General features: G+C 39.4%; 1 protein-coding gene across 4 annotated transcripts in view; it reads left to right on the forward strand.

The window, feature by feature from the left end:
* Positions 1-21,693, forward strand: part of ARSJ (arylsulfatase family member J) — a 45,469-nt gene extending 23,776 nt beyond the window's left edge. For all 4 annotated transcript variants that reach the window (XM_080373677.1, XM_080373676.1, XM_080373678.1 and 1 more), the window contains one exon: positions 19,125-21,693. In XM_080373677.1, the coding sequence (XP_080229803.1) occupies positions 19,125-20,526 (1,402 nt within the window). In that variant the 3' untranslated portion in view covers positions 20,527-21,693. The remainder of the gene's footprint in view (positions 1-19,124) is intronic.
* The last annotated feature ends 532 nt before the right edge of the window (positions 21,694-22,225 follow it).

The following is a 22,225-nucleotide window of genomic DNA, read 5'->3' on the forward strand; positions in this document are numbered from 1 at the left end:
TTCTTTGACTCGGAGGCTGAGTCTGCAGGGCAATAGTTAGAGCTCTCACCTGCAGCGCAGCTCGAGACCTTGTTCAGTGAACATGTCAAAAAGAAAAACGGACAGAGACCTCTTCAGACTGCGGGCCACAGAGCTAATGATAAAGGCTGACATCTCTGTCTCTGAAGACATTTTCCAGTTTAAACTTTTGGTGGTATTGTTTCCACTAAAAGATTGGGTTTCACTGGATTTTCTAATGTTTGTTGTTTGTTTGTTTTTTTTTGATGGAAGTATTATTTCACCAGGAAGCTGACCAGATTTATTTACTCCTGAGTTTATTAAAAAGTTCTTCTAGTGTGCTGGAGAACTCTAATTTGGAGTGGGAAAAGATAGCAATGAGAATATCCATCCTGACTGTCTACTGATAGGCTATTTGAAATGTGGGAAACCTGTAGAAGATGTACAGAATTCCTGGAGCCTTGCAGAGAGGTGTATAGGTGAACTCGGGCAAAGCAGTGACATTCATGCAGAAGAAAACCATATAAACTAGAGCAGAAGGCAAAATCCGACCTTCTTGTTCCTCAGTTTGTGAAGGCCATATTAGTTTGGTCGCAGTGACCCCAGTAAGGAACCCCAGGGACCCAGCAAGGCATTTATGCCAGCACATAAAATCCTTAAATGTAGCTGATGCAAAGGATATTTATATGCTCAGAAGGAATACTAATGAGAGATTTTTCTGGAGCAAATGAAATAAAAAGGAGGTTTGTTCATAAACAAGTGCACTAAATCATAGTGAAGCTAGCATCTTAATTTTGAGTTCAACTGAGAAATAGCTGGAACAACTATTTCAGATCTTGTACAGGGAGTGCAGGTAATCTCAGAAGAAAGGTAGACATTTCCTTGTCAAGCCAATCATACTAGCTTAGATTCTAGAAATGCAATTTACTGTGTTTTCAAGCATGGGTTTTTTTCCTTCATCCCACAGGAATGAGAATGAAGACAGATGGGAAAAAGTGGGGGGGGGGGGGGGGGGGGGGGGGGGCGGGGAGCGGGGAGCGGGGAAGACACTTTTTCTGAACTGGGAAAGTTTGAAGGGTTCTAGAAAGTGTACCTAATGCAGAGCTATTTAGCTATGTTGGACTGAGATACTTCGATGGGCTTTATAAAATGCCTTGCATTAAATACTTATTTTTTCTGTAATACTACAAAACCTTGTGCACCTTAGGAAGCAGCGAATGTTAGCCTGGAATAGCTGCACAAGAGCCAGTGTGTCACTGCCGTCTGTAATTCCAGATAGGCAATAAGATACATAAACATGCACAGTGATGCTTTTATTTTTCTGGTGGAAATCAGGATTTACATTAACCCACACTGAAAGAGAAGATATTCTTTTCCCTTATTCCTTTTTTAATTGTATCTTTGGGTGTGGCTAACTTGAAGTATATAAAGAATGAATTAAAAGCTGTTTGAGCTTGACTGCTTCTGATGTATCAGAACACAATTGTCTCCACGCAACCCTGATATTAACATTAAGTGGAAATTTCTTGTCCTTCGGGTTGCCTTGTAGCATTGGCAACAAACAGAGTTAGTGTTGAGGGGTTTGGATCTTTTTTTTTTTGACAGACAAGGATGATGAATTTCTCATTGCATATGAGATACAATTTCAAAGAGGCAAATGGGGATCAGTCAATGGGTCAGAGAAACACAGATCAAAGACCCATAGTTCATAAAATATTTATGTACTGTTATGAAAATAAAGGGGCAAGGGAGCTTATGTAACATACCATAAGAACTGAAAAGCCAGCATAAAACTTTCTTTCACATCCCCCAGCTGAACCTAACTTACGTCTTTCAAGAGAAAGTGCATCCAGCCATGGCTATTCTGCAACTGGCCCAGGGTGTATGCCATTTCCAAATATAATAATTTGGTTCTTTGCTATTCTATTGTTCCTAGGCTGATGCATCATTCCCAAGCTATGCTCATTGTGACCAAGTGCAGAAAACTAGTTTGCCACAAGATTTTTTTCCTGCATAATAATGCAATCTGCAAATGGAAAAGGGGCAGGAGGGAAGCTATATTAGAAAATTTACTGGATGGTTTAAACTTGAATGCCATTCCAAAAAAACCCCCAACTCACAACCCAGAGCCCACCACTACTATCCCCCAAAGCAGAAGAAAAAGCAGGCAGTAAAAGCCTGGGAAGTAATGGTGTTTTCTGTTAGCTAGCTCATGGTGTCCTTTACACTGTTATTTGGTATCATCTTGTCTAGATCAGAATTCAAATTTCATTTGATTTTAGATAAATAGCTCTTTGGTTTTCAAATACTGCACTTATATAGCAACAGCTACAACTGGCTTTACGGCTAAAATACTACGTACTGAAAGCCGCAAAGGAAAGTGTACAAAAAGTAATGAAAGGCTTAATTTAAAATTTTGGGTAGTGTTAATAACTGGATCAAGCCCTAAGGAAATCGTGAAGTCCCTCTGGTCCTAATGTGGTTTCCATGGATTTTTCATCTTTCCCTTCTTTCATCTTTCTTCCTAACATGGTGCAGCAGTCTCCATTCTTACCAGGAGAGATCGATGCTGTTCCCCCAAATGACCATCAGTACTGCTTCCCTGCTGGTTAAACAGATTCTATCAGAACGATAAAAGAAGCTTCATTTTCCTAAGCCAGAGCCAAAATGCCTATTTAGCCCAGACTCAGCTCGCCAAGGAATGCAAGCTAAGGCTTTACGGATCTTTTGCTGCTATCCCATTTTGTTGCTGCTGACTCTAGCTACCTCTCTCGCATTTTGATTTTGAACACGCACACGTAAGCCCAATTTTGAAAGGCAGGTGCTTGATTTTAACACAAATAAAAGCAAAGTTGGTCCTGCAATTTATAGAACACTGCTCATGGAAAGCTGGGCATAAAATGAATAATTGAAAGATTTTACAGTCATGCAGTCACATTACCAGAACTCAATGTATATTTTGTGCTGAATATTGAAGAAGTCAACAGGGAATATTAGTGAAGAACTGGTGTGTTTAGGCAGCATGTTTACATTGTAGGGGCACATTCACAGAACGAGTTGAAAGTGTGTTGTATAGTGTGTACCCACTCTTGTGAGAAACCTGGGTAACTGATCCCATTGCGCTCAGTATTTGCAAAGTTGGCAACAATTTGTTAAGCTCAAGTTGTGCACGGTAAGGAATTGCAGTAGGAAGTTTCAGGTTTGGTTAATGTAGATGGCTAAAAATCTGTGGAGAAAATTGTTAAGACACAAACTAGATCAAGTTTGCAACTGTGAATCGGTTAGTATCAGGCATCTAACTGCATTCTTGCTTTTCTAACCTTTGCTTGTGGGAGGCTGCTTTTTCGAAGAGCTGTCTTGTTTTCCATCGCTGGGGCACTGGACCTAATCCTGAACTTTTCTTACGCCTTTGTGGAGCCCCAGGCTGTGACTGGGAAGAGCAGGGCTCTTCCTACAGTTATGCCTTTGGTGCTGGGTTACTTCTGCGAGATGCTTCATTTTTCCCTATTTTGGAGCACCTATATTTAAAGTAGGGATGATGATATATCTGTTTTGTGAGACACTTTGAGACTGGAAAGGAATTGCTGTGTAAATGAGTTAAATATTTGTATTACAAATAGGAAAATACAGATAAGAATTTTGTTACTAAGTTAGCTGACAGGCTCCCTGAAGGGTTTACAGCTTCTTCTGGGCTGCTTCCCTCCTATGTGACCCATTAGAGCTACGCTAAGAAGACAGATTTGTTTAATGAATGGAAAAGTCTCATACAAACAAAACTGAACAGATGTGATGTTCTGATATTCAGCAGTTTTATTAACATCTTCACGTTCTCCCAAATGAAGATAGCTCTGTGGTATTGTCACAACTCATCAGCTCTGTGTGGTATTGTACAGTTGTAATGCAGACAATACTATACAATGTCAGCAAATTACTGTGCGTGCATTCAGTTGTGCCGATTTTCTCCTCCTTTAACTCTCTTGGCTCCTGAAGAGGAAATAAATGTTTTCTCATTCATGGCAGATACGAAGCATGCCTGATTCTTCTTTCTTCTCCTTCCGTCTTTTCCCTTTACAATCCCCACAATTCCCATATTCCTCTCCCCATGCTGAGATGAATGTTGGAAATAACAAGAACAGACTCTGAATGATGATGCTTCATTTGTTTGGCATTGCAGCGTTTTGTTCATTTTGACGTTATTACAAAGATTCTTAACCACTGAAATCCGTAATTTCACAACCTTGAAAGGACAAAAGTGATTTGGGAGCCACAAGTTATTTGCTACTGATTGAGTAATGTTCCACATAGTTAATGGTGCTTGAAAAGGAGTGATGGGTTATGGTCTTACTGTTGTCTTTTTCAACAAATGCTTGGCTCCTAAAGAAACCCTAAAGTTTAAGATAAAATGTGAAGGAGTTGCTTTTCTGTGGTGATGATAATTTTGGTTTGGAGACTCTGAGAAAACAGAGTGTGCCTTTGTAATTTCCCTTTTGCAAAAGAAAAAAAAAGGGGGCGAGGAGGACTACATCATTCATGTGATTACTTATATGATATACAGTTCCACTGGGGCAAGAGGATTACAAGTCAATATAGAGAAAATTTACTGATCTCCTTTGTCAAAATAAGTGTTTTGGACAGTGTACGTATTTTCTTCTAATAAAAAAGTTACTATGCTACTCTGAGGACCTGGATGTCATATTAGACCTCCTCATGCCTAAATTTGTACTCACCTTAAGAAATTCAGTTGTCCTGGCTGGAGTGCTAGGGTTACAGAAAAGCCTTGAAGGACCAGATTTTTTTTAAAGGATATTTAATAATGCATATCAGGAATAAGTGATCTTTTTATAATTTCTGTAACTTATATTGATTTCATGGAGATTTAGGGACATGCTTTCGAGAATCCCATTAGGCACCTATTTGTGTCTTTAGCTGTAAAAACTGGTTTCTGAATTTCTTGTGATCTTGCAGACTGGAAGTGCACTTAAGCATCAGTTCAAGAACAAGCAGTTGTTTAAATCCATCCTGTTCAAGGAAGCTCTTCTATCTCCAATGAATTTAAGCAGGTATGGAAAGTCTTTCCATACAAAGGGGTCTTCCCAAGTCAGAGCTCTGTAGCGATTTAGTGAAACAAACACTTTGATAAATGCTAAACGTGGTTCCCTTTCTTCTCAAAGAATCACTACTTCTATCTTTTATTTTTAATTTCAAAAATTTTGTTTGTCACAGCTCCAAAAGAAACCTTTGAAAAAAGCAAATGCTTCATATTCTAAAAGATCTACTTCGGTTTTTCTTAATTGTTTTTAATTTACAATATTATGTTGATTTTGTCTTTCAACTGTTGAAGTTAGTGATGGAAATTCATGGGCTATGACAATATATGCAATCAATTAGTAACACAACACCATAATTTATGCTCATTCTTTCTGTATAATATACATGGGTGGGTTGTAGTGAAATCAAGAATAATAATGGCATATAGCTGAATGAGAGAAGTATGACTGTATGAGCACTTTTTTGGTTTGACTGTAGGACAAAATAGGTTACTATCAAGTGTCCATCTGATAAGTGACCTTGGGGAACGGAAAGAGCAGCTAGGTCCAAACAACCGAAATGAGAGATCTAAACAAGGGCCCTGTGCAGTCAGTACAAACGTCATCCTTATGAGTCAGGCTGCTAATCCCATCCACCTCTCCCAAGATACTCTGCCTTGAAATTCTTTCACGGAATAGTATGGAATATTACGCATACAGAATAGTAAACTACTACCTCCATATGAGCAATCTACATTTTCAAGAAGATAACTTCCCTTAAATCACTTATCACAGGGTATATGATGCTCATATCACTCTATTAAACAAGTGTTTTCAGGTAGTGGGGAAAAAGATGCACAGAAGGCAGGTGTACAACATAGATGGCATCTATACATAGGTTCCACGTATGTACTAGGATTTCATTGTTTAATATGTTGAATGCATCCTGCCAAAACTTTATGTGTGTCTGATTTGCACCTCACTTATGCTTATAGAACTCACTCTATTACATGAGTCATTTTTGCCGTATTTGGTCTGGAATCAAAATCACCTACTAACATCTTAAATAAGACACAGTTTGTTTAACATATTAACATTTTATAGCAAATATTTTCTGTATGCTTTGCTATACATGTAAGAGATGTGGTTTCTAGATTTTTGTTGGACTAACAATGATCAGGCACCTGTTTCCATTCACCCCCTATCTTATACTCCATTTTATTTCTAGGCCTATTGTGCTGCGGCCACACTTTCTGTTAGGCTTTTGGACACCCCTGCAATGCAAACAGTAAAGCAAGATGTGACTGAGGAGCAGTATAAATGAGAAATTACCGATCGTTAGAAAGGATTAGAGAGCACAGCAGTGACTTCCAAGATAGCACTACTTGCTTTGCTAAGCCGGATTTAGGAGGGAAATAAAGAAGCATTTATCCAAATCACTTCATTACTCAGTTGAATGGAGGCCTAGAAACAGAAGTGCTGTTAACCTCTGTCCCTTATTAACTCTAGTTTGTTCTCTTTGGTGGTGTAGGAAACTGAAGGGAAGGGAAAAGTGTAGCAGGATAGTGGGAGGGGGCTTTGTAGTGCCCCATGCCCTGGCATCTTGCAACCATCACATGTGTGGGCTGCCATTAATCCCCGACACGGAGAGCTTTCTGATTTCACTGCACTCCTGCTCTGCATGGCAGCCTTACGTTTTTCCTAGCCTTTGCCTATTTTGGACAAAATGCAAAGATAGAGACTCCAATCTGTTTGGTACAGAAGCAGCAAACAGCTCTATGAAGTACCAAGCTCCTGGTGTTATGCTGCCTCATCACAGTCGGAGGCAGCTGTGGGAGCTGAATCTCGGGGCGTTCTAGTATTCGCTCCTGTTACAAGGGGTCACAGTGAGCTGGGCACAGTACCTGCTGAAGCTGGTTTGTTCCTTTGGAATTCCAGCCTATGGAGCTTTTAAGAGAGAAATAAACTGATGACCACAACATTTAAGGATACATGGGAAAAGAGTTCAGTTTGTCGTCATACTTTTATTGCTTTACAAAAGTGTGAAAATCCCTAAAGTTAGAAAAATGTTGTGCTTTGAATACAGACATTTTACTTTCCTTTTTCTGCCATATTATACAGTATGTAATATGTTAGTTAAAAATTGTCACATAAATGACTGACAGCCCTGAAACGCTGCTCCCCACTCCTTCCTTCCTTTGCTAGAAAAGCACACCTACATCTACATCCACTCAGATAATGGCAGTGAAAGTATTTAATTTCTATGTTGAATCTCCCCTGTGAATAAACAAAGATGTTTTATTTCCCCATATTGTCAATCAGGAACCTTCCATCTGGGACCCAGGTTAATAAAATAATTAATTATCTTAATACATTATTTCTTTGGGAACCGCACACAGTGTCTTCAACACCAGCCATTGTCTTAATCAAAAATGGACTTGGCGTGTTGTGGTCAGTTCCAAAAAATTTATTTTAATACAATATTTTTCAGGTAAAGCAGGAAGTAGAAAAGAAAATCCAGTAATGCTACCAACAGTGTGAATTCAATGAGGAAGTAGGATCTAGAAGCCAGCAATATGTGGCTGAATTAGCACGTAACTGCTGGTTATCATTGTGAATGAGTAGGTGCTTCCAGGTGCTGTGTTTTAACAAACTGGTTTTAGCATCAGGGTGAGGCTTCTTTGCATCCCGCCAATGGTTTTTATCAGAAGATAAAAAGCTCATTTTGAGCATTAGCTATAGATGTCGTACCATCCCTGCTTAAAGGAATAAGAAATACAAAAGACTTAAGAAACTATATGAGAGTGTCAGAAGGACAAAAGAATTGGAGGTCAGTTGCAATGCTCAGGCAAAAAACTATGCAGAACCCAGAAGAAAGCGTGTCTCTTGGCTCCCAGCCCTCTCTTTCAAGTCAAGGTTATTTCCTTTGCTAATGATTCAGCGCCACTGCTGTTGCCAGTAAATGTCAGCCCGGAAAACTATCTATGTTGTTGAAAAGGCAAAATGCATTTCTTTCTTCAATCCAGATAAAGGTGTTCTTTATGGTCACGTGGCCATAGCTTTTCTTGGAAAATTATTTCAGTTCTAGCAAAAGCTGTGGAGTGGCATGAAAAAATTTCCAGCTCGTGTCTGTCCCAGGATACCTGCAGAGACAACAGCAAAGGGCATCGTTATCTTGCCGTCAGGAATGTGGGCGTTAAAGATCTTAAACAGAAGGTGTCTGGGTGGGTTTTGCAGTCTGTGTAAAACTTGGAAATTATGTTGCTTAAGTGAAATAAGTGGATTGTGCACTCTCACTTTTTCAGTTTCAAATAACTGTTTATCATTTAATATGCAACCGATGTGTCAACAGTATCAATTACAAGTGTCTAGAAATGTGTAATTAATCTTTAACCATAAATGCTCAGCTATATCACATTGCTCTAAGTTGATATCCTGCTATGTTGAATTGCTCTGTGATAATGAGAGATGAAGGAAGAGATAATAATTTCCTTTTGATGCAATGTATGTGTTACACAATCATGTTATACGATGGATTGCGTTAAGTAGAACAAATAGAATAGCAGAGTTGAGATGAAACAGAAATACGTATCCAAGGGTATTTCTTAATTAATCGGCATTCACAAGGAATCCCTACACTAAAAAAGAGGCTTCATGTATTAATTCAGGGACTCATTTTGATATTTTGATGACACTGAGCAAAAATGTATCTAAAAGAGTATGCAAATGAAATTGATGGAGTTGATCCTTCTATTTAAGTAGGTGTGTATTGATTGCAGGGGCTAGAATTGGTTCTTCCTATAAGAGGTGCATTGAGAAAATTGAACTTGAGACATAACGTAGAGCAAGATAATAGGAATATTGTAAACACTAAAGAGAGATAGTGGCCATTACCACTTGATTAGCATACTCTCAATAATAATTTATCTCCAATTTTAAATTGGAGTTTTAAAGACTGTTCTAAGGTTTTGAAAGAAACTTAATGGGCCTATGATATACTTAAGCTCAATAAAGTGATGAAGCTCTGACATTCTCCAATGTCATGCTCAGAAACGGTATGTTTATGTAGTTGTTCAATGGTTAATATAAAACTATAGCTTTCACAAAGTTTGGGTGTTGTGTGAAGGTATCTAAAACACTTAAGATGTCTCTGAATAATCCTGATTTTTTTCAATGTCATAATGTTCTTTAATTATAAAGCAATTATGTCTCTCAAATGATATCATCTAAAATCATGATATGGTAGTTGTTAACGTGTATTTTAGATCTTGTCATTTTGTCCTCAGTCATCCATGCTGTCAATTCAAGGTCATTTAGGTTGATATAGACTCTAAGTATTGGATATATGAATAATACATAAGGACAATATTAATTCAGAAATAGTAATAAATGGTCAAAATGGGTACTTTAATTAAAGTGTAAAGTGAGAAAATAACTGTTTGGCTGCTACCTTAAGGGCTGCTATCGAGTATGTCATTTTTATGAAAGATGCCTTCTTATGAAAGGCAACCATATAATGAATATCTTTCACATCCCTTAGGTGCATTCACCAAATAATTTCTTATATAAAGATGAACTAATTTTTCTAAACTGTCACAGAATTATGAGTTTCAGCCTTGAGATTTTTAGCTGAAAATTATTTCACACATTTACGTGGCCATTTTTTTTCCTGGTTATGTAAGAAGGCCTGTGTTATTACCAATTTAATGTATTTTTTTAGGCAGAATGCTTCGATGAGACACACTGAAATTCACACTATCTGTAAGAATGACTAGTCCAAAATATTAATAGTATCTGAGATTGTATTATCTTGGCACAGCAGTGAATGCACAGGTTAAAGTGAAGGCTGCTTTTTACACAATTTCAATGCTCAGGAGTTCCGTGCTGTAGCACAGAGAACAGCCTTTACAAACTGGTAGGTGCTGTGTCCCTCTCCTTGCGTGCTGTTTTTACTTCAGCCTCGTGCAGTGCTTGCAACAGGGTCTGCAGCCCACTTTTTGAAGTGCCCAAGGGGGGAATTCTGCCTGCCAACTTAGGGCTTTTAGATTCCATTTATCTCATTTTCATCTCTTTTTCCTCCTGTAAAAATGACTGAAGCTGGACTAAAAAACTCACCTCTTACTAATGAATTGTTTTACCTTTGCCATTTGCTTGCCTTAACTTCAGAGGAATATGCAGGGCTGGTCTGTTCATGTGAGCCTCTCTTCTTGCACGTGTAGCTCCGGTACACTCCTGACTTCTCAGCAGTGCATTTCTTTTCCTCATCACATGTTGATTAGGTGTAATATCCAATGGGATCTATTTTTGCTGAGAGGCCAGAATTTGGTGGCAATGTTTGGATTTGTGGTTGGCGTGCAAAGTATTTAGTCAAATTGTTTTCTTCTCATGTCACTTACATGTAGACATGAAACAGATCGCGCCGATTATGCAATAACACATTCCTCCCCCCCCCCCCCTTTTTTTTTTCTAAATGAATAACATGCAGTGATAAAGTTGGAAATGTTGTGCTCTGTTTCAACAGCTGCAGTGAACTGAGAGCAAGGAAAACAATAGCTGCATACACACATGTGCATTCCAGCTGCGGCTGACTCCCATGTTCTCCTTTATTCTTTTTGTCCTCCCATTTCAGCAGAGAAATTGTCTCAATGACAGGAAAGGTTAGTAGTGGATATGCTGCCAGTTTAGTACTGTTTTGTAAAAAATCAGAATTAATGTATAAAAATACTAATTACATCTTAATTTGTGGGGTGATTTAAAGTTGAAACTTCTGCTTGACTTTCATTATACGATTTTTATTTTTCCGGGCACCAACAGCCCCTTGCAATCAGGAAAAGTAACCCCGATGAAATACAGATAAAAGTTTCTGTTTATTTTCTCTCCCAGCTTGGTTACACAGTCAGCTATTTTTCCTTTAAAGCCGGCAACTCTAGAGACAATTTCTTTTCTGCTGTTCATCAAGCTCTGCCTCACTCCTGGGTGCCAGTTGCATCAGCAGGAGTTGGGAAGATAAAAGAGAGTAGAGCTGGTGGATACCCTTGAGATGCAAAATTGGTCAGAATATAGAGCTACAAAGAACAATATTTTCTGGCTTGGTTCTCCAGCTTGTGAGCAGCAGGGTCCATCGTTGTGCGTGGGGGCTTCTGAACCACCACAACCATCACTGCAAGTCCCTCTGGTTCTTGCTATTGATAAATGTTTATTTTTGCTAGTGTAACTGGGTGGCATTTCTAGGTGCTAGATGATAAAAATGTATTTGCAGTGTAAGTGATGTAGTGGTGTAAGTATGTTATTTAAATGGCCAAATGTCAAGGCTTGCATGAGAATTTTCAAGTGATTTTGAGGTTGAGTTGATACATCAAAATCCAAATGGCACTTGGATACCTTGACTCCTGTAGGTGCTTGGAAAAAGGTAATTGGAACAAAAAAGGTAACATTATTAGTCCACAAATAAATCACTACTTATTTTTTCTTTTCCTGTATTTGATGGAAGAGCCTTAGGTGATTTAAAAACACACAGAAAACCCACCCCACTCCCCCAAAACTGGGAAGTAGGGTAAGATTCAGAACTTTTCAAGTGAAATGTTTGCAGTAGCGCTGCCAGAGTGATAAAACAGTAAATAATTTGTTAGACTTTTTTATATAAACGCTTGGTTTAGAAGTGGATATTTTTCTGCTCTGATTTATAAGCACATAAAAATTCAAAGCATACAGCTGAAGATGAAATGAATGTGTGTGTATGTCTGTGTGTGAAAACTTTGGTTTTACGTGGGCTGACACAGTGAAAGGCTGCAAAGGTTTGGCATTCACATTTAGTCTTTAATGTTGCATTTGCTTCTCTGATCCTTCAACGCTCATAACCCACCTTCCCTCCCCAAAATCTTAAAGCTTTAAACTAGAAGATAAAAATGGTTAAATTATAGATTCATAGGGTTTTTTTCTGGCATACATTTAACAGTGACAGAAGACTTGAGCAGAGAAAATGTTCTGAGGGGGATTGTTCAGATTCAGTTGGGCTTCCCTGTTTCTTTCCCCAGGAAAGTAGGAAACCTGAGGCAATGACACAAACCCAGGTCTCATCCCAGTGTGCATCCAGCATTTGGTCAGTTGAAGAGTTGAGAACCAGGACCATGGGGACCAGAGGGATCATGCCTACTTCAGAAAATGGACGGCCTTTGCCTCCCTAAGATTTGAAAAAAAATATCTCAGTGTTGGTCAGGCAGTGGCACAGTATTCTGCATGTCATTTGCTGCAGAAGAGCTCATTTGAACCCTCCAGCCATAACTCATATCCCAGTGAAGAACTCTAGTAATAAATCTTTGCTTCTTTTTTTTCTAGAAGGAGATTTTCTTCTGTAAGTCATGCACCCACCCATCTTAGGGAAGTAACTCTCTAACTATGGTACCATTTGCACATATCAATAAAAGCATTTTCTGATTCAGACCACTTGGACAATGCTGTAGATACGCAGAATATCTTACCCACAATCTTAAGCAGCTAGAAAAATAGGCAGCATAAGCCAACACATCCTGTCTACCCTTAATTTATATTGTTCAGCAAAAGGGTACATTTTGTGACAGGTCATGTTCTAATGTAGAAAGCGTTTCCTTCATTCCTTAGTGTTGTTCAGGATTTTAACCAGGACAAAATGCTGCATGGCTGACTTGAGAGTTACTACCATACCTATCGCATCACTCATGTTCATGGCTCAAACTTTGATTGCTTGCTTTGGTCTTGTTTCAGCCAACTACCTGGCTGAAACTACATTCTTATTTAAACTGTGTGTTGAACTGAAGCCTTAGCTCTAACTTTACTTTGGAACCAAGTAGCCAGAACTTAGGGCAGAAAAACCCACCATCCCCAGCGCTGCTGCATAGCTGCTGTTTCTGAAAGACAAACTGTAACTCCTGTAGCATAGGCTTAAGGCTTCTTAAGATACTTTCTGAAAGACTATACAGCATGAAAACCCAACCTTTTATGCTCTTGTTTAGAAAATGTATCACGTGGAAGAGTACCCGGTTGCCATCATACATCAGTACTGAAGAAGTGTGATTGACAGAGCTTAGCTAACCCGGTCTGGTTCAGAACAGATTAGTCCAACTTGCTGCCTTAACAAATGCTGAGATGCCTACTGCCTGCATTTGCTCTCATGGAAGCATGATAAGTGGAAATTAGCAAAGGCAAGACTGGAAATAAGACAGACCTGAACGTTTAGACAACACTTTGCTTATCAGTAAATTTATGTAATATGAAATGAGAAAGAAGCACTGTGGCTACAGGCTATGGCTTCTGTTGTCATCAGTGTGAAGAGACTATGAATTGATGCTGACTGCTTTGCAGCAATTCATGTCAGGCTGTGATAGGTTTATTTGCATCTCATTTAAATTAGCTTAGCTCAGTCCTCTGCCCCAGTGTCTTCAGTATCAACCTGCTCCTCTTCCAGTTTTACTTTCTCATTATATTTTTTAAAACCTTAGCAGATTCAGCATAAAACGTTTAGTTCTTATGGCAAATCTTTCTGATGCAAAATCATTTTTGTGTGGTTCTTTCGTGTCGGTCCGTGTCTGATCAGGAACTTTGCATCTCTCTGCCATGCTCTTCACCAGCTTGTTTGGCTGGCTGAAAGCAGAAGGACTTTCCAGACAGCTTCTCTTTCCCACGCAAGCATCTTACAGAGCTCCAAATAACTTTGAGGTAAATAAGAGTAAACACATCTGCCCAAAGTAACAGCTTTTTCAAACGATTACGGTTTGTGGACTTCATGCTTAAAGCCTCAGTCCACAATAAAGTAGTCTTTATCAATCTGTTTTCTTTTGCTGGTCATAGGGCTCTGCTTCTAGTGATTTGCTGGTGGCAAGTGTGTTGTTGGGTTTTTTTCTCCCCACTAACGTGGACCTCTGAGGACTGGGAACCTCCAAGCATAAACTGTCACCAATTTCTATATTCTTTACTCATCTGGAATAGCTATATTTCTAGCTGTTGTGTTATATGTAAAGTTTCAGGTAAGATGTCAAAGACTGTTCTTTAGCAGTCCCTAAGATAAACTGCTATCTACATGCTGTATTTTATTATTTTTAACAAGAAAATGCATAATCAATAACGATCCCTTCAACTAATGTAGCATGTGTACCTCAGTGCTATCACTGTTTGCAACTCCTTCTGGCAGATGCTTTTTTTTATTTGAAATACTCTTTTCTAAATCCTAGGCTAAAGTTTATTATTTTTAAAGCTGCGAAAAAAAATTTGACATATCCTGAGCTATGCAAGCATAATAAAAATATATTTTCCACATGTACTAACTAGACCTGTGCTAGCAAAAGTTCCTGAAATTAGAAACTTCAAACTGTGCTCCTCTGTTAATGAAGATTAACAAGAATCTCAGTTCGAAGACAATTAATGCAGTATTTTAAAATCATGAGAACTTAAAATCAATAGTTTTGTACATGCACATTACGAAATTAGGAACATCCCAGCTTCTTCCTCAGTACAGAACCCACCCTGAAGTTAAGGGTGAAAATACTCAATAGAAAACTCCTTGGGGAAACTTTTTTTAAGGACAACTGGTTTGGTCTACATACGTTTAAGACTGCATAAGCAGTGTGGGGATGTGAGGCATGCCAGGAGAATCTCTTGTACAATACAGACCTTAAGTCTTGCTCTCTGCTTCAGGTGAATAGTAATGAAAATGTGCAAAGATTACTGTCATTGATCTGCTTCTCTACTTTGGTTTGCTCTCCAGATGGGAACAGGGAAACTAATTTAGCTTTACTAAGGACATCAGAAAGGGGAAATTAACCCTCGAAATGTTAATGCATTCCTCAAGCTCAGGTCAAATTGACTTTAGTATCCCCGTTGTGATTTACATCCACAAAGGCTCTGGCACTTGAATGTGCAGTTGACCTTTAACAACTTAATGGTCTCTGCACCTTGAGACTGAAGGCAGGAGTAATGTAAAAGCCACTGGCTTAGCTTTGTGTCTTTCTAGATTAAAACAGGATGGGAAATGGTGTTGGAAAGCAGTACCCTGAGCTCAAACTCAGGATGGAGGATTTATTTGTTTATTCATTTGTTTTAAGAAATATTTCTCTCAGCATCCAAGAAGCAAAGGACCTGTGAAGTCATCAAGATACTCCCACTGGGAGTCCACTGCTTTAAACTTTCCACTACAAACAAGTAAACAAAGTGGTGTAACAGTCAACTAGCCTTAAACAGCTGCCTTGGCTGGCACAGTTAGCAGTGTTTTCACTGTAAACATCTGAACAACTTCCACACTAAGAAAATAGAAGAGTAGAAAATGCGCAAGAAAGAGCCATCCCAGTGTAGTGAGGATAAATTCATTTTCAATATGCTTATTATTAGCTGAACATTTCACATAAATCTTACTTAGTTCCTTGTTCTGCAGATTTCAGATTGCAGGTAGACAGCTGAGATCTAGGAACTTGGAGGGGTAGGGAGAAAGAGGGCATAGTACATGCATATAAAGTATTCACAAGTCTTGAACCCCTGTACTTTGTACAGAATATTATCAGTCTGTTACCTGTATATAAATACTGTCCATAAAGGTAGAAGTGTGGAAACCTATGAAATGAGATTTTGTGGCCTGTCACCATTTGTTTGTGTATAACTGGTTACCAGTGTTGTAATTATCATAATGAATTCCAGACTAGTCATGATCATAACTGACTTTTGGCATTTGGGATTAAATTAAACCAATTTATTCTAAAGAAGTTGCTAGTATTGTGGTAGAAAGCGATGAAATCTATAGAATGTATTTCACAAACACTTCATGGCAGTTAGTGAGCTCGTGAGTTTATCTTCTAGAGAACTCCTCCCAAAGCAGCATCTGCCTCTTATTTCCTTTATGTTTTGCCTCGTTCAGTTTTTTCTTCTCTTGAACAGCCTAAATACAGTTTCAGAACAGTAATGTTGAGACACTTGCCTTATTGCTGTTAATGCCCTTTACTTCTATCTTTTGCTCAGATTATTTTGTTTTCCCATGAATGGTCTGCAGGTCCTTTGAAAACAAAATACTTTCACCGAAAAAGTAGCATTGGCACTTAATGGATCAATTAGGAAGGCATGCGGTACAGGAAAGTGAAGAAATCATGACCATTTTTGTGATAGTGAATAATAGTCTGATAATTAGAGGTTGACATTTTTGTGAAACACTTCTACAGTTAAAATGTTTGGGCTTAAATTTGATTATTTTGCAGATCCCTTTTTACATTTATGAATATAAAAGTGCCTGTCTCAGTGTATGTGTGCATATATGTATATCTAGAAGCATAGCTATGCCATAAATAGCACACACACGGGGAACACACGAGCATCTCAGCAAGGAAGCCAGCAGCAGAGAACTGAAGCAGGACTGCTGTATGTGCCTTGTAGCCAGCATATTGAATAACTTACTGGGGGGACTGCTGAAATAAGATGCATTCCTGTGTACCAGATAACTTCCTAAGAAGAATATGTATCACCGAGGCTAATTCTTGGTAATTTTTGGTTCAGTGTTTGTCAGATTAACAGTGCAGGAATTTCATGCTTGGATATATAATTGAAAGGCCCTGGGGAATCTGCATGTTGTTTATGAATTCTTTATGAGAATTAACTTTGTACGAAATATCATACTTTCTGTGTGGGCATTGTAAAGAGGCAAACCGGTTTGCAATGTGTCACAGATTCTGTTGTCCATTCCCCCCAAAGTTCAGCTTCTGTGTTGAGGGGCAGGGCAGAAGGATCTGTTACAGCACCGCTTTTGAGAAAATACTGACTTCCAGCAAAATAAGCTTATCAGGGCAGAAACTTTCCAGCGGGGATTGGGGGTTGATCCCAAGGTAGAAGTGGCTGTCAACATTTAAGAAACCAGAAACTATTTAGTAAAAGAGCAAGGTGGGGGCAAGGACTTTTCCAGTTGGATCAAATACAGGGAATTTACTGAAAGAGTTTAAAAAGGCAGAGGAAAGCAAAGGAGAAGGCAATGAAATGTCTTGTAAACATCGTTCCCTGAGGACTCTCAGAGGTGGAGTGAACTGAGGTATGGGGCACTGCCATTAGTCAGCACGGTTTCCTTACTGCAGTTTACCTGTTTTAAAAGGAGAATATTATACTTGAATCATAGGAAAGACGTGGGTATTTGCGTGTGCCCATCGTATTCTTTTTTACAAAAGCAAAGTGTCGACCCCAGAAACTCATGATTTTGTGAGTGTGCTTTAACTACGGCAGTATCTCTTCTGTCAGCACCAGCTGGTGAGTTTGGGGACAATTGGATGGCAGGGCTCCCAATCCACAAACTGCTAACAGAAACAATGCTCTGAAAAAGTGCCAGGGAGACAGAGCAAAGCAGCAGCCCTTGTGGTGTAGTTAGCAGAGGCTAGCTTGAAGCAGAGAGTGCAACACCCAAAGCTTCTGCAACGAATTAGGCTAGAGCTTCTGGTTCCGTGGAAATAAGGTCAAGAATAAAATGGGAGTTACACAATTATTACAGATTGGCAGGCATTAAAGACATCTATGGTGCCTTCTAAGATCTTGGCCAGGAAGACATCATATAAAAGCAGACTTTTAAGTTATTTATGGACAGGCAGAGCCTAATGTTTTTAATTTTCTAAACAGCTCAGGAGGCCAATCAGATTGGCAATACTAGCAGAATGTGTCAGGAAGTCCCAACTCCCGCTAGCACAAATTAATTAAAAAAGTGGTTTTGGGGAAGATCCACAGTATTGGTGGACCTAGCCATTCTATTAATGACTGAGAATTTGATCTATTCGCACACGCTGGGAGAAGTCTTCTTTGCTTTACAATATGCTGTTACATTTTATTTTTTAGTGTCAAACCAATATAAATGGATTTGTCCTTGAATTTTGATGCTTGCTGCTGCCCATGCTGAATTCATTTTCTAATCATATGGAGCCCATATGTATTCTTTACACATAGACTGTACTGCACTGCAGAATTTATTATCCGATCCTTTAAATATACTGCTGTTACATGCTCAAAGTCCAGCATTTTTATATGCTGTAGATATGTTTACCAGTAGAAAATTATGAGGCACTGTAAAAATTGTATTTGTCCACATAATTTTCTATAACCATTTTTAATGGGGACATGTGACAGCTTTCTGTGGAGGAAAAAAACCTACTTCCAAATATCTGTCCTCCTGTATATATAGGTATTTTGACTAGCTCAGTTCACGGAAGGAAACATTTCATTGAGCAGTTAGGCAAGGGCAGAAAATGACTGCTGAACAGGAGATCCAGTGATGAAATCACCACTTCCTTCTGAGTGATGGCTCATAAACCTCTTTCCCTGTAACTGCACATGCATCCTTCAGTTTTGGCCAGGATACTTGCCATCCGCACATACTTATGCCTCTTACTCAGGAGATGAATGCCGGAGCATGGGACTGTAGGTGTTCCAGGAGAGAGCAGAGCCAGGCCCCATCATGTGCATGCTGATGGCTGACCCAGTTGTTTTAATATTAGTAATATCTCTTCTAAGTCATAGCCTGTATGCATATTGCATGACGGATGACCAGAAATCCGACTGTCGGGCTGTCAGCGTTGCGCGTGCCGGGAGAGCTGGTCTCCGGTCAGTGCTGTAGGACTTGCTCATGCTCAGAAAAAACAATGTCATCATTCTGCTGTCCAGGGTTTGTATCATACAGAAGGGGTACCGTAAAGCTCTGGGAGTTTGCTAGCTTTAAAATAGTACTGCCCAAAGAATGGCTCACGAGCAGCATGTTGCCTCTGAGATCCTTTGACATTGCTCACAGCTACGAGGAAATTAAAACATGAAAAATGAAGCCAGCAGGGAGAGAAGTGTGTGATGCTGCTGCGTCTTGTTTTTTCAGTGTTGTCGCCCACTGGCCAAAGCGGGGGAACTGCTCTCAGACACTTGTGAAGCAAAGCAGATGCCGTTCTCCTGTTTTGTCGGATTTAATAGTGTGGCCTCTTTAGTTTTTCACATTCTTCAAAATATTTTCAGAGAAAATCGCTGCATGCGTAGAAATATTTTCTGTTACAGTTATGCACATCGGTGTCCACACGTAAGGGCCAGAGCATGTTTTCCCCCCTCCCCACCTGATGCCTGTCTCCTCCCTGCCTCCAGGTACCAGATACACACGGGCCTTCAGCACTCCATTATACGGCCAACCCAGCCCAACTGCTTACCTCTGGATAACGTCACGCTACCTCAGAAGCTGAAGGAGGTTGGTTATTCAACGCACATGGTTGGCAAATGGCACTTGGGGTTTTACCGCAGAGAATGCATGCCCACTCAGAGAGGATTTGACACTTTCTTCGGCTCGCTCTTAGGCAGCGGCGACTATTACACTCACTTCAAATGTGACAGCCCAGGGATATGTGGCTATGACCTGTATGAGAATGACAACGCGGCTTGGGATCATGACAATGGCATCTACTCGACGCAGATGTACACACAAAAAGTACAACAAATCTTAGCTTCCCATAACCCCAGGAAACCTATATTCTTATATATTGCTTACCAAGCTGTTCATTCGCCTCTTCAGGCACCAGGCAGGTATTTTGAACATTATCGATCGATAAATAACATCAACAGGCGAAGATATGCTGCGATGCTAGCTTGTTTGGACGAAGCCATAAACAATGTAACCCTTGCTTTAAAGAAGTATGGTTACTATGAGAACAGCATTATCATATATTCTTCAGATAATGGTGGACAGCCAATGGCCGGAGGAAGTAACTGGCCACTCCGAGGAAGCAAAGGGACCTATTGGGAAGGAGGTATCCGTGCTGTTGGGTTTGTCCATAGCCCTCTTCTGAAAAACAAAGGGTCTGTGTGTAAGGAGCTTGTGCACATCACAGACTGGTTCCCCACTTTGATCACACTGGCAGAAGGGCAGATCAATGAAGATATCCAGCTGGATGGCTATGATATATGGGAAACCATTAGCGAAGGCAGACGTTCTCCAAGAGTAGACATCTTACACAACATTGATCCGATTTACACCAAAGCCAAAAATGGGTCCTGGGCAGCAGGCTATGGGATCTGGAACACTGCGATTCAATCTGCCATCAGAGTGAATCATTGGAAACTACTGACGGGAAATCCAGGATACAGCGACTGGGTACCTCCCCAGGCCTTCAGCAACGCGGGCCCCAACCGCTGGCACAATGAACGCGTCTCCTGGTCGGCTGGCAAAACAGTGTGGCTTTTCAACATAACCGCTGATCCATATGAACGAGTGGACCTCTCTGCAAGGTATCCAGATGTAGTGAAGCAGTTGTTGCGGAGGCTTTCACAGTTTAATAAGACTGCCGTTCCTGTTCGATACCCACCTAAGGACCCTCGGAGTAACCCAAAGCTGAATGGAGGAGTCTGGGGTCCGTGGTTTAAGGAGGATGAAAAGAAAAAGAAATCAGACAAAAGTAAAGGTGCGAATAAGCAAAAGAAGAATAAGAACAAGAAAAAAGCAAATCAGAAAAAAGGGCAGTCGTTACATTGCCGTTCACGTCTTGCTGGTGGATAGACTCTAAGCACCCTCTTTTGCCAAGTCCAAGTCAGCTTGACCCGACTTTCTTGAACTTCTGACAGAATATCCTAGAAATGCCAGCTCTGCACTATGGATAAAAGTTGTCACCTTTTAATTTTTTCTTCGATTTCACCAGCAGGAGATACCTCAGTGCTCTGCCTTGAGTGTACATAACCATCCACATGACAAACTTTCTCCTCTGCGGGATGAATGGTGCTCACCCATCACAGCTACATTCCAGATATCAATGGTGATAACACTTAATTTCAGTAAACTCATTTTTTGTGGACATGTGGTGGTTCCTTGCCTAAATCAGTTATAATCTCTGGAGAATATGGAGATGTTAATGGCAGATGTTCTCAAACTGACAGATGATTCATAGAGAGGAAGGAAAAACAAAATTTGAGAACCTCTGTGGGTCAGAATGACATTTTTCAATACAAACACAGCAAAACCATGAAGCCGTCAGAGTAACTTTTTAGAGGTATTGGGGAGAGGGGCATGATAGGAGGAAAGCTGCTTTGAATTAGACTTTGTCTGTCTTACATAAATCAGAAAATTAAAAAAATTTCCTAGATGTGCTAAGCTCCCTCCATTTGTAGTAAACCCAGAAGGCTGTTATTGAACACACGTGAACAGCTAGCACACGTCACGTATAGGTTATTATAGGCATAGAGAAAAACACATCACCAAAGTGAATGTAATTTTTAAACACTAAGATAACTGTAAAACAACATGTAAAAGACATAATTTATTTTACAGCACAATACTTACTTCTCTTCCATTAAAAGTTTAATTACTGGGTGACACAAGGTACTCTTTTGGGTGCAAGGGTTGTTTGGGGTTTTTTCCTTTGATTTTTCATTTTATTTCCACTCTATCATTCAGAGTTTTATTTAACAGATCAATATCCTCAGAGTACTGTAAAACCAGAAAATACTGTATACACTGCTAGAATGAGAAAGGAGAATGATTCAGGTGCATCATTTCATTATGTATTTGCCTCCAATTATTTTGAATGTAACAAAGTGATTATTTAATTTAGGAGTCACATGAATATTGTTCAGTTTCTGTACAGAAGCTAGGCCATCTTTATGTTTGGGGGAAAAATTCTACTTAAACCTTTTATTTATGTATCTATTAAAATAGTTTATTTTTATGGCATTCATAAAAGTAGTCTGCCTCTTCTTTGCATTAATGATAGCAGTTCTGTCCTTGTTTATTTTAAATGAACTCAGTAAGCTTTTTTATCACTATTATTTTTGGTGCAGGGCTGATTTTTATGACACCGCTTCTGAAACAGAATGTCTTGTTCCAATATGTATATAATTTGAGACATGGTTCAAACTTAATCATCCATGCAAACACCTTGGAAAAGGGCTAATGGATGTACTGACTACATATTAATGGTGATCTGTGATAAGTGATACAATACATATGGATATGTAAGTTTCAAGATAAATTATGTTAAGTAAAAATGATGAGTCATTTGTTACATAGCTATAACATGGTGTGGTGAAATTTAAAATAAGCGTGGTCTTCAGCTACATCTCCCTTGACTTGGAAGTCATATAAAAGGATTACAGTTGAAAAATTAAACATTTGTAACATCAGTGCACACTAAAATCTCAATTATGTCCCATGCTCCAACACCTCTGACCTTTTTTGAAAAGAAACTAACTGCAGACATATACTG

This window comes from Falco punctatus (genome assembly GCF_963210335.1).
Source record: "Falco punctatus genome assembly, chromosome: 1".
NCBI classification, from domain to species: domain Eukaryota; kingdom Metazoa; phylum Chordata; class Aves; order Falconiformes; family Falconidae; genus Falco; species Falco punctatus.